This window comes from Lampris incognitus, chromosome 2, assembly GCF_029633865.1.
Source record: "Lampris incognitus isolate fLamInc1 chromosome 2, fLamInc1.hap2, whole genome shotgun sequence".
In the NCBI taxonomy this organism is placed as follows: domain Eukaryota; kingdom Metazoa; phylum Chordata; class Actinopteri; order Lampriformes; family Lampridae; genus Lampris; species Lampris incognitus.
The window spans coordinates 93,890,001-93,903,062 of record NC_079212.1 but is presented as its reverse complement, the minus strand read 5'-3'; the positions used below and the strand labels follow the sequence as shown (position 1 = coordinate 93,903,062).

At 46.2% G+C, this 13,062-nt stretch overlaps 1 protein-coding gene across 1 annotated transcript in view; it reads right to left on the bottom strand.

Annotated features, from left to right (window-relative positions):
• Window positions 1–2,288: 2,288 nt before the first annotated feature.
• The window catches only part of LOC130108440 (testis-expressed protein 264 homolog), an 82,504-nt gene continuing 71,730 nt past the window's right edge, over window positions 2,289–13,062 (bottom strand). The window contains exon 4 of the mRNA XM_056275359.1: window positions 2,289–3,089. Coding sequence (XP_056131334.1) covers window positions 2,803–3,089 — 287 coding nt within the window. The 3' untranslated portion in view covers window positions 2,289–2,802. The remainder of the gene's footprint in view (window positions 3,090–13,062) is intronic.

Genomic DNA, 13,062 nt, shown 5'->3' with positions numbered 1-13,062 from the left:
AAATGGTGGATTCAGTGAAGAAAAAAAATCAAAAAATGAACTTTTTTCTGTATAATATTTGGGCAACTTTTCTTAAAAAAATTTTCCTCATTGACAGTTATATTGCAAAACCGTAATCAAATCTGCACCCAAGAACCGTTAACAAAACGAGACATGCTCTTACTTGCACAGCTGTGTTTTCAACTTATCTATCTCCCTGCTTTCCTGGAAGGACAGAATCAATACAGAAATCAATGCTAGTGTGGAGTTATCGGCTTAAGACGGTATTATCCTGAAATGGATGTGAGGAAAATTACAGAAGGGTTGTTTAGAGACCGCAGTGTGTTATGACAGCATGTGTAAGAAAGGCCTATGGAAGTGTCAAAAATATTATATACCTTGCCGGAGAGGCCCCCTAGATTTTGAGGCCCTAGGCTTCAGCCTGCCAAGCCTATAGTAGGTAAATCCGGCACTGCATTTACCAGTGTCGAGATACGTAGGTAGGTGTCAGTGCACCCTGTTCACACTTGGAATAAAAATACATCCTGAGTAAATCTTGATAGCTGATAGTGTAAACAGACCCAAGACACAACAAAGAATGATTGCACATTCTCTGAAGAAGGATTTAGATCTGTTTAAACGGAGATAAATCCTTCTTCACAACGTCTCGGGTCTGTTTACACTCGGATTGTTATGTGGTGTGACGAAATCGGATTTACTCAAGGCGCGTTTTTATTACAAGTGTAAACGGGCCGAGTTAAAGAACAAAAAAAAAAGATCTTCACGATAATCTAATGTAAGAGACAAAAACTGTCAACGCCACATGTGTAGACAGATGTGCAGTGTGCGGGAGCTCCAGTCAGGTTGCAGCACTCATTGTGAAGCTGAGTTGTCACAACTCATCCTCATCTTTAAGATGGAGATGATTTTGAACCAGTCTTTTGAAGAAATACCTTTTGTCATTTTTGCCCCCATTTCTACACTCACTCTTAATGCTGTCAAGAAATTATAGATGTAGAACGGGTGAAACAATACGAGTAATAATGAGATTTATGACTGATAATATCGCAGGAGGGAATTCTAAGTGTTTTATTTCACACCCAGGGTGTGTGTGTGTGTGCGCGCGTCAGTAGTGCTTTCGTGTGGTGTTATCATCACAATAAGCTCAAATGAAATGCCCAGAGAAGAAGACACTTTATTGTCACTGTACATACATGCAACGAATTGACATTCAACATCCTCTGCATGTAACCCATCCTTTTGTATAGCAGCAGTGGGCAGCTGCTGCGCCTGGGGACCAACTCCAGTTCTTCTTTCCGTTGCCTTGCTCAGGGGCACAGACAGGAGTATTAACCCTAACATGCATGTCTTTTTGATGGTGGGGAGAACATGCAAACTCCACAGAGAAAGGACCTGGGACGGCCTGGGTTTCGAACCCAGGACCTTCTTGCTGTGAGACAACAGTGCTAACCACTGGGCTACTGGGCCACCACGAGAGAGAGGGAGGGGGGGCAAGAAAGAGAGAGAGAAAGGGGGGGGGCGAGAGAGAGGAAATCCTTGTAAAATCAGACCATGGCCACGCTGAATGAAATTATGGCTGAAATTAATGCAAAGGCAGAATTATGTGATCGTCAGTGTGTCACACTGAGAGTTGCATTAAATATGAATTGATTATCGCTATTCAAGCTTGTTTCAAGGGAAACATATCAAACACAGGCAAGGAAAGACGGGAACCAGCCGCCGCACTATTACTATTCATCTTATTCAGAGGGAGGGTTGACCTCAAGAATACATGCATGAACTCACGCAAGAATTAAGATTATATTTGCATAAAACTTGAATTTTCCATCCTGCTCCCATTTGATTAGAGACCTGTCCATTCGTCTGCAGTGTGAGTGTGCAGGACTTGCAGTGTGAACGTGCAGGACTTGCAGTGTGAGGGTGCAGGACTTGCAGTGCCAGTGCGCAGGACTTGCAGTGAAAGTGAGGGTGTGAAGAAACGGGAGAGTCACAGTGGTCCAACATATTTCAAGCTGGCGGCACACTTGTCCTGATAATGCCGCCTCTGAGCTGTTCAGACAGATATCGACAATTAAGACTCAACATTAAGAACATTAGCGATTACAATTAAGACCTGCTGGGTTTTCTGCTATATTAATTGTTGACCAAACACACAACTATACCAACAAAATTTAGTGTGTAAATATTCAAATAAAATGTAAATTTCAGTACATCTACAAATGTAAGAAAGTACTGGTCCCTGTGTGTGTGTTGATGCTTAGACAAAAGTCCCAAGAAGGTTTTCAGTTATTTTAATAAAAAACCCTTTTAAAACAAGTCAGCATAACCATTAACGAAACAATGACAATGTAACTTATTGCATGTCAACGTAATAACAATATAATAACTTGAACAATCAAAACGTGTTAAAACCACCATGTTTACAGATAAACAGTACAAAACAAGGCCCGGGACAAAAACAACTTGGTCATCAAGTAACACAATTAATATTCTAACCACAGAGCTGAAACATCAGGAACGCACAACAATCAAGTTACAATCTTTGAAATTTCAAGTATACCGTTTGCTTGTCGGCACAAATCTGGAAAAACAACATTTTGTGACATTCTCGTTTTAAAACCATACCACTGAAAGAGACACAGCAACCCCCTGAATGCGGGGTAAATGCTGACCCTGAATGATTTGGGCACATTCTGAAACACCCTTTCTCTGCTTCTCCTGCTCCCTCAGACTTCAGTATCACTACATTCCTCATTCTCCTTTGTTTCTCACTTCCTGGTCTGGACTCTGAATACCGTAAGGTCACTCCTCACCCCCAACTACAACCCCACGTATACCCGCGGCGACAACCAGGCTCTCCTTATCGGGGGAAGCGTGACCCGGCACGTCCCCCTTCATCTGCTGTCCATCATGGAGCTCCTGGTTCAGCACCCTCGCTGAGGACGGCGTGGAACTTCTCCCTCGGCGGTCCCCGTCTCCGAGAAGATTGCAGGGCTCTGTGTGCGTGGCGGACGAGGACGGGGATGTCTCTCGGCTGTCTGACAGGAGAATCCCGCTCCCCGAACTGTATTCACTGTTGGACTCCGCACCTGCAGAGAAGGCAAAAACAACAAGATTGGAGAATGGTGAGAACTGCTCTCGTGGAGTAATACCACTTAAAACAAATGAAATGAACGATCGGGAATAAATTATCCCCCCCCCCTTCCTCCCCATTGTGCTTGGCCAATTACCCCACTCTTCCGAGCCGTCCCGGTCACTGCTCCACCCCCTCTGCCGATCCGGGGAGGGCTGCAGGCTACCACATGCCTCCTCCGATACATGTGGAGTCGCCAGCTGCTTCTTTTCACCTGACAGCGAGGAGTTTCGCCAGGGGGACGTAGCGCGTGGGAGGATCACGCTAGTCCCCCCAGTCCCCCCCCCAAACAGGCGCCTCGACCGACCAGAGGAGGTGGTAGTGCAGCAACCAGGACACATACCCACATCCGGCTTTCCACCCGCAGCCATGGCCGATTGTGTCTGTAGGGATGCCCAACCAAGCCGGAGTAACATGGGGATTCGAACCAGCGATCCCCGTGTTGGTAGGCAATGGAATAATCCGCTACCCCACCCGGACACCTGTAAATGATTTAATTCTTCATTCAGTTAATATCAAACTTCATTTTTGAATCATATGCACTAAGGCTGATCCGAGAATTATCTTCATTACAACGGTATATACACAACGGCTGACACACTTCATTCACGCACACACATAAGATGAAGCAAAATGTACTTAAGGACGAGCCAGCTTTACATTCATCATACTACACCTTTTCTCCAAACCCGCTGAGCACTCTAAACACAGCCCATACAAAACTGTATTGAAAAATGTCCCTGTTGAACTAGTTCATCAGCATTCCTATACTTCAACTCTGTGGCAACTTCATATTGACCCATTTCATTATTTCCCCATTTTGATTCCTAACTTAAAGACTTCACAGGGTTGAACCCTACACGATGAACCGAGCCGCGGAACTTTAGAACTAGATCATAAGAAAGCCAAACAGATGATGAAAGCTGCTGTTTTGGAAGGAAATGTTGTTGTGTTTTGCAAGCGTTATGATGCATCTAATGAATTTTGTCCACAATTTTCCAGCTTTCCCTTCTTGCGTCGCCCTTATTCTTCTCTCTTTCTTTTTTCCTTTTTTGGTTAAATTTGGCTTGCTGCAAGTTTTAATATTTCCGATTGCTAATTAACAGCGGGCAGTGACACGCCAAGCCGATGCTGGAACTGCTCTGGTCGTTAATTAGAAACTTCCTATAGATCGTGGCGAGGACAAAGGCCTACTTATTTTAAATTGGACGGGACCAGAGCAGCAGTGCAACGACGCGCTCCTCGGTACTTTCGGTTTGATGTGTGCAGGTTAATCGGCTCCACTTGGTACCTGTGCATGCGCCTCTGCGTCTGTTTGGCGGTGCGTTTGTGACCGTTTGCGCTTTGCTTTTGTTTGGCACGTGCGAAGGGTGTTTTCAAATATCTACGATGGAAAGAAAGGCCGACCTAAACCCTACTTTACTAGAGGGCCCGATCAATACACCGGGTGTCTCGGCTGAGATTCAACGTGAAAGACGGCGTGTAGCCAGAAGGCGTCAAATCATCCTATTAGTGGTGATGGATGCGGCAGAAGAAGCTTGCCGGTGGCGCGGAGCTCTGTCAACGCTGAATGAAAGCCTAAAACTGCTGGGCCGCTCGCTGAAGACCAAAGTAGCTGCATGAAGCCGGGGGCCTCGTGTGAAGGAGAGTGCGCCCCAACGCTGCAAAACCCAACATCACCATCAAAATAATCTCAAAAAGAATGTTTTACATTTCAGTCGACGCACTGATGAGGAGGCAGAAAAATCCAAGGGACAAAACTTTGTCATCAAACCTCAGGAGTACAGAGAAAACTCAGGTGGAGGACTCGAGTGGCGGGGAGCGAGGAGATACTGACACGCCACTAAGGGAAAGCACAGCCATCTTGTTGCTTGTTAAACTTCAAAAGGCAGGAGGATGTAAACCCAGCACCACGTTAACTCGTGCATCTCTGGCTGAAAGTTAAATGACTGTTATCACGGCTGGAGTAACTACGGCACGCCACAACTGCGTCTGAAATGGCCGCACTGAATTTGCAGTTCCTGAAACGGAGCCATTAATGTGACTTAATATCTTCCAATATATCCCGGGGTTCGAACTCAGGATCTTAATATTTTAGACGGTGGAATTGTATCTGGGCTATTTGATATTCCATTTCTCAATGCCCGGTTAGTGTGAGAAACCGTTCCATCCTAACTGTTCGGCCAATCAAATGTACCAGCTGACAAACTCGATTCAACCTCTCGGAAACGGACAAGCCACCTATTCAAAACCGCTTCAGGAACCAGGAACACTTTATTTCACTTCATGCACTTGCGTACATGAAATGAAACGAAATGCCGTTTCCCCCAGCCAACAAGCAGCACAACACAAAGACAAAAACACATCAAAAAACTACAAGAACACACATATCCAAACTAACACACATATCCAAACTAACACGCATGCCCAAACTAACACATATATCCAAACTAACACATATATCCAAACTAACACACATACCCAAACTAACACACATATCCAAACTAATCAAAAATATCACTGTCCAAGGGAACAAACACCAGCCAGGATGAATGTGGGACCCGCTGGTCTGCATGGGCTAGCAGTTACTTTAGCCTGCCCCGCTTCTGCATCCTGTCAGACCGCCCCCGGCGCTTCCTCCTCGGGGGCAGCTCCAGGCAGGGGCCGTGGTCCTCGGGCCCACCGGACGAAGCAGACCAAGCTCTCCCAGCCGATCCAGCACCAGCTCCCCCAGCCAGACACCCCCGACACCCCCCTGCACTCCCCACGACGACACTAAAAACACCAAAGTCAACGCCAGGTGAGGCCGTCGCCGGACCGCCCCCGGTGCCACCAGAACCGCATGGGCTGGCAGCCAGCCCAGCCCGCTCCGCTCTCCCAGCCGATCCAGTGCCAGCTCTCCCAGCAATCAAACGAAGACAAAACCTAGACGCAGACATGGACAAAGACACTGCATGGACGGTACTGGGTGAGGCCGCTGTAAACGCGAATTCGCGCTGCCATCTTCCCACACCGGAAGAACACCTTCCCACTTCTTGAAAAGCTTTCCGACGAGCAACATCTTAGCCCTTCTATGAAGAAAAGCAGCACATGGCTGACATAATCAAACTTCCCTAAAGCCAAAAATAAAGGGAACACAGAACGCAACGTGATGTCACATAAACATGACGTAAGGAAGATGCCCAACAAAATTACAGAGTCTGTCAGGTCTGTGATAGAGGGCGCACAAAATGTTCCTGGGAGCAGAGATGTGTTTGCTGTTATAGTGGCTTTCACTTCATCTTTTCTGTAAGGATAAGACACTTTCAATCTCTGTGGGGGGGGAAGCATAATGTATATGTATAAATAAGATATTCTGAATGATGGCCTTCATCCAACTGAGGAACACGTCATCACTGATGGGATTGCCCCCCCCCCGAAACATGTCTCCATTCATACCACACAAGTGGGCACTAAATGGCTTCATAAGCGTACCAGTCATGTAAAACGTGCTCTGTCCATCAGCACTTCTCGCCCCAAATAGAACACTGAAGGGGAATAACAGCTCGCACACTTCAACGGGTTTCTGAAGACCCAAACCATGCAATTAAAAATCTTTTCTCCCTCGCTATAATAGCTCCTAGTGCCCTGATATAATCTTTCTGTAATTTGTTTTCAAATACGGGTTCATTACGCTTCACCTACAAGGGGGTTTTCATAATTCTGTCAGAAACCTGTCCATGCTTTTGCAAGGCTGAGGAGCAAAGCAACCTTACCGGCTTACCATGTAAACAGGCTGACAAAGGCAGCAGCTAATTAATAATGAAGCAATGACCGCTGTCCTGATACACACATTTTCATAATTAATAGGTAATTTTCCTGGTCTTTTTTTTTTTTTTTTTTTTTTGAGAGACAATCCCATGGCAGCCCATGACAAAGGGCAATAGCTCTCACAATAATGGCACGGTGGCGCAGTGGTTAGCGCTGTTGCCTCACAGCAAGAAGGTCCCAGGTTCGAACCCCGGGGTTGTCCAACCTTAGGGGGGGGTCGTCCCAGGTCTTTTCTGTGTGGAGTTTGCATGTTCTCCCCATGTCTGCAGTGGGTTTTCTCCGGGTGCTCCGGTTTCCCCCACCATCAAAAAGACATGCATGTTAGGGTTAATACTCCTGGCCGAGGCATGGCAAGACGAACTGGGGTTGGTCCTCGGGCGCTGCACGGCAGCTGCCCACTGCTCCTAGCTACACAGCTAGGATGGGTTAAATGCAGAGGAATAATTTCCCCACGGGAGGTCAATAAAGAAATAAAAATAAAAAATAAAAATAAAATAGTTTTCCCTTTCCTCTGTGACCGGGATACGTTTTGATTCAACCACCAGTCCACTGCATTCCAAAGATGTCCACTGTCTGTTACATTACCGTCTTTTGCAAGTTGACCATCTTTGATGCTTCTCTCCGGTTGGTCCACTAGACAGGAAGTTCCCGCCCTATCCTCTATGGTGGGCCAATCACTACTCGCTAGCTAAATACTATTTTAAATACTATCTTGTGTTAGCAAATGTGTGTGTGTGTTTCAAGCAAACAAAAAAACAAATTCTGTAAAAATAACACAAAAGTAATTAATTCAGTTTCAACAATCAAACACAAATGTGATGCGTGTACTTCAAATCCAGTCATCGAATTTCAGCCCCTATTTATCATTAGTCGTTCCAGATCTGCCTTTAACCACGCAATGGCTGAGACTCTCCAGGCCAAACTTTCTATCCCTACTCCCCCTGACTCCATCTCTTAACAGACCACTGACTTCCTGACAGACAGCAAATGGCATATAAGGCTGCGTATGCGCACGTCAGACTCAGTGACCTTCGACACTGGCAAACCGCGGAGCGCCGTGTTGCTCGCCTCTGCTGCTTCTTCCTCTACACCGCTGACTGCTCCTCGACTGACCTCTCTGCAAAGCTCTGCTTCATGGATGACACGCTGCTGCATACAAACAGAGGGCTACGCAGCTGGTATCCTGATACAGCCAGCACAAACCTGGATACTGGTACTGTTGAAGAATCTGGTGAGAATAGTGGACCTTAAGAAAAGCCTCTATCTACAATGCCTTTAACATCACTGTGATGTCGTTTTAATTCTCTGGAAGTTTACTGTACAAGCCAAAACAGTAATGGAAATAGAAATTAATTAAAAGTATTAACGGGAGAGCTGTGCTGAATTTTGTTTGTTTACTGGAAATGGACAAGCCGCCAAGTCAAATCATTTCTTCAAAACCTCTTGCACCAGCCAACCTCCTGGCATTTAGGAAAAGCAGCACATGGCTGATGTGGTTAAACTGAACAAGTTAACTATTTTAATTGCTTTTCAACTGTGCAAAAGTGCAGAACAGTAACAAAGAAATAAATTATTTTCTTACATAAAATGCAAATGCAAAAACAGACAATATTAAATAAATTAAATAGAAACCTAAATAATGACATACAATGAACATAGGAACTTCTAACATCTGAAAATATAACAATAATGTGCATGAACCTGACCCCAGCTCTGACATAGGCAACGGAAATGATTAAACCAGTAGCATTAATTTGTCAGTCTGTTACCAATATGATATCAAAATAAAGAGGTTTGAATTCCAGCCTGAAGTCTGTGACCCATAGAAATCACCAGACACTGGGTATCTTCCCTGGGGATGCTCTGCCAGGCCTGTATGTGTGCCAGGCTTTGTGTGTGAAAAACAACATGTATCATGATAGCAGCAATATTCACTTGTTATCGATTAGTAGCTATTTAGATGGACATGACATGAAATGAGCTTTGCAAGGTGATAAAGTTGCTTGTTTCCCCATACAAAGTATACATCCCCAACAAAATAATAAGAGTGGGTGCACCCGGGTGGCATGGTGGTTTATTCCGTTGCCTACCAACATGAGGATCACCAGTTCAAATCCCGGTGTTGCCTCCGGCCAGGTCGGGCATCCCTACAGACACAATTGGCCGTGTCTGCGGGTGGGAAGCCGGATGTGGGTATGTGTCCTGGTCACTGCACTAGCACCTCCTCTGGTCGGTTGGGGTGCCTGTTTGAGGGGGAGGGGGAACTGGGGGGAATAGCATGATCCTCCCACATGCTACGTCCCCCTGGCAAAACTCCTCACTATCAGGTGAAAAGAAGTGGCTGGTGACTCCATGTGTATCGGAGGAGGCATGTGGTAGTCTGCAGCCCTCCCCGGATCAGCGACCGGGACAGCTCGGAAGAGTGGGGTAATTGGCCAAGTACAATTGGGGGGGGGGGAAGGGAGAAACCCCCTCCCCAAAAAAAGAGTGCTGTGCTGAACTTTATTCACTAAAAAGAACGATCCAGCTATGACTCTATGTGAGAGGAGAACATCAGCAACAACAACAGAAAGGCTCAGCAGAAGGGCCTCCTATGAAAATCTGAAGGAATGAAAACGTTTGCAGGCAACAACGGTCCAACTCTAGGTGGCCACCAGGGGTCTGCCCTCACCTCCACCATTACTGTCGAGTTTAGGCAAGACAGCACAGGGGAGATGGTAAATGATCAGATGGCCAACAGGGTCATCAACTGCTTCCTTCCACCCTTTGAAGACCTTTGAAACTGTAAACCCAGGAAGTTAGATCACTGCGAGCCACATGCCCTGGCTTCCACATCTTCTAAGCTTTTTCTTATTGCTGAACACAGATAAATATATGACCCAAAATATATAAACACCAAGAAAAGCTTTAGATTAGATTAGACTAGATTAGATTAGATTACACTAGATTAGATTAGACTAGATTACACTAGATTAGATTAGACTAGATTACACTAGATTAGATTAGATTAGACTAGACTAGATTAGACTAGACTAGACTAGATTAGATTAGACTAGAGATCAAGGCCGGTGGAATTTGTTTTCGGTACATGTTAAATTCTGCAGCACAATACACACATGGACTAATTTCTTTCTCCAGCAAGTGGGCTTTACACCACAACGCATAAAAAACATCAGTGCTGCTGCTGCACCCGCACCAGCTATCATATAATCAACTATTAAACACCCAACTCTGCAATTGCTGAACAGTTGTGAACTTTACATATCCAAGATATTTACTCTATTACTAGCATTCCAGCTACTATTTACAGCCTTTTGTGGTAGTTAAAGCACTCGGATAGGTGGCATGTGCCTATTGTATAAAAGAGACCCCCATCTCTCAAAATGCAATTCAGAATCTGAAGTAAAGCCGTGGCTCATTACAAACAGAGGAGTTGTTTACGAGTCAGTTGTAAGAACAGTAATGCAGAAAATCAAAACAAGAGCAAAACGAATAACAAACCTTACGGTCTGACGATATACCTCACCCAAAGAAAACTCAAAACTCAGCACTAGCTTGAGCAGGGGGGATGCTTATGTGGGCCCAATCTGAACGCTTTGGTGACAGAAACGGTGATTTGTCGGTAGCCCTTTGACTCATTTAGCCACAGGATACGAGGCCTAATTTTGTCACACTTCCCTAATAAATCATATGAGCATGAACGCAGGTGAGGGAGGGAGCGCCAGGGAGAGAAGCGAGAGGAAAAGAGATATATAATGGGGAAGGATAATGAGTTGCTTTGGGTAGACACGTCGGACTCTTGGGTCGTATCCTACATCACGCTGTTTCTACCTTCACATGAATCAGAGTTTGATTTATCGCTGGACGAAAGAATCGTAATCCAAATGCCTATGAACCTTTTATCTTGGTGCATCACACGATGATAACGCAGGATACAACACCGCGGCCCATATTCTTAGATAAAACAGGCCTCCAAGCTGGCTGCATGAGAAAATACGTAGGAAACACAAGACGAAGCCAAGCATGATTTATACAGTGGCATGCAAAGTCGGCACATATTTTTCTTAATAACGACGCATAAAAAATGAAAATCTAGCCAAGAGCGTTATTAAATTAACCTCAACTAACGTATGATCGATAGAAGCAAAACAAAAACTGAAATGAAACAATAAAAGTGTGCACGCCAATCTCTGAAAAGTAAAGGGTTTTGCATTGCAGTGGTTTGCCTGAAGAACCGGTCGGATGCCTGCGGCGGCTCACGCGAAATTCAATCAGTCGGTGGTGGAAAATATGCCATTTGTTTTGGGAAAATAAACATTAGGCTTCACGTATACCCTCATTTTCAGCTGCAAAATTGTCTCAGGATTTGATAGTGTAAACTTAGTGGCGCCTTCGGGCACCCACCTCTCCACCTGTCAGAGCAACAAATGATCCATTACCGCGTCGAGTCTCTGAGATATGCAACAGATTTTCCCCGTGTTATGATTCGGTGTGCTTTCTGCAGCTTAGTTTGGACGCCACAGCTGAATTGCTTTCTTTAAGCTAACAATCTCGAGGGGTCAGCGTCACTGAGGAGCACCATATTGCACACGGCAGCAATCTTCCTGATCTAACAGTGAACAGCCTGTGCGATAAAGACACTAAATGACCCTCGAAAAACAAGTTCCTGAGATGAAGCCCATGCTGCCATGACAGAGAGGGTGACACCGAGATATGTGAGTGTGAGATGGTGGGGGGTGGGTGGGGGGGGGGGTCTGGTCCTGTCGCCGGGACTGGCTGATGACAGCGGTGTGTGTGTGTGTGTGTGTGTGCATGCTTGTGTACATTCATGGTGATGGTGGAGCATGAGAAATGGGGGGGGGGGTCCCCAAGAAGTCTGAAATGCTCCATTGACCCCGCTGAGATGAGACCAATATGTGACAGGAACATTGGTACCTGTCACATTATCATTCCCGGTCCTGGACTCAAATGTCGCTTCCACTTTGCACAATGCCAATGACAACGGCAAAGGAAAAGTCCCGGATTTGTCAACGTCAGTCAATTTCAATCAGCTACCCGTCCATGTGTGGACAGCCGGAGGTGACAGAATGACTTGGTAAAGATTGGAGAAGTGTGATATTATAATATTTAGGTTATGTGTGACAATGTGCATCTGCTGGAATGGGATAGAGAAATGGCATTTTCTAATGATTTCCATCACTAGAAATTAGCTACGTATGTCTCTCTTTTAGACCGGAGGGACAAACAGAAATACACAGACAGACAGACATATTTTCAGCTGATCGAGACATGACTTAACTTCTACTAATACAGTCCGTAAAGGTCATCCGGGTGGCATGGCGGTCTATTCCGTTGCCTACCAACACGAATGGGGATTGCAGGTTCGAATCCCCATGTTACCCTCCGGCTTGGTCGGGCGTCCCTACAGATGCAATGGGCCGTGTCTGCCGGTGGGAAGCTGGATGTGGGTGTGTCCCGGTCACTGCACTAGCGTCTCCTCTGGTTGGTCGGGGCGCCTGTTGGGGAAACTGGGGGGGAATAGTGTGACCCTCCCACGCGCTACGTTCCCCTGGCAAAACTCCTCACTGTCAGGTGAAAAGAAGGGGCTGGCGACTCCACATGTATCGGAGGAGGCATGTGGTAGTCTGCAGAGGGGGAGGAGCAGTGACCAGGACGGCTCAGAAGAGTGGGGTAATTGGATGGGTACAATTGGGGAGAAAGGGGGAGGGGGATGTGCATACATATATATATCCATCCATCCATCCGTCTTAACCGCTTCCTGCTCTCAGGGTTGCAGGGATGCTGGAGCCTATTCCAGCAGTCATTGGATGGCAGACGGGGAGACACCCTGGACAGGCTGCCAGGCGATCCCAGGGGTGACATACACACACACATACACCCATTCATACCTAGGGACAATTTTAGTACCGCCAATTCACCTGACCTACATGTCTTTGGACTGTGGGAGGAAACCGGAGCCCCCGGAGGAAACCCACACAGACACGGGGAGAACATGCAAACTCCACACAGAGGACGACGCGGGACAACCCCCAAGGTTGGGTGGGTCATTCAGGAACTCGAACCCAGGACCTTATTGCTGTGAGGCGACCGCGCTAACC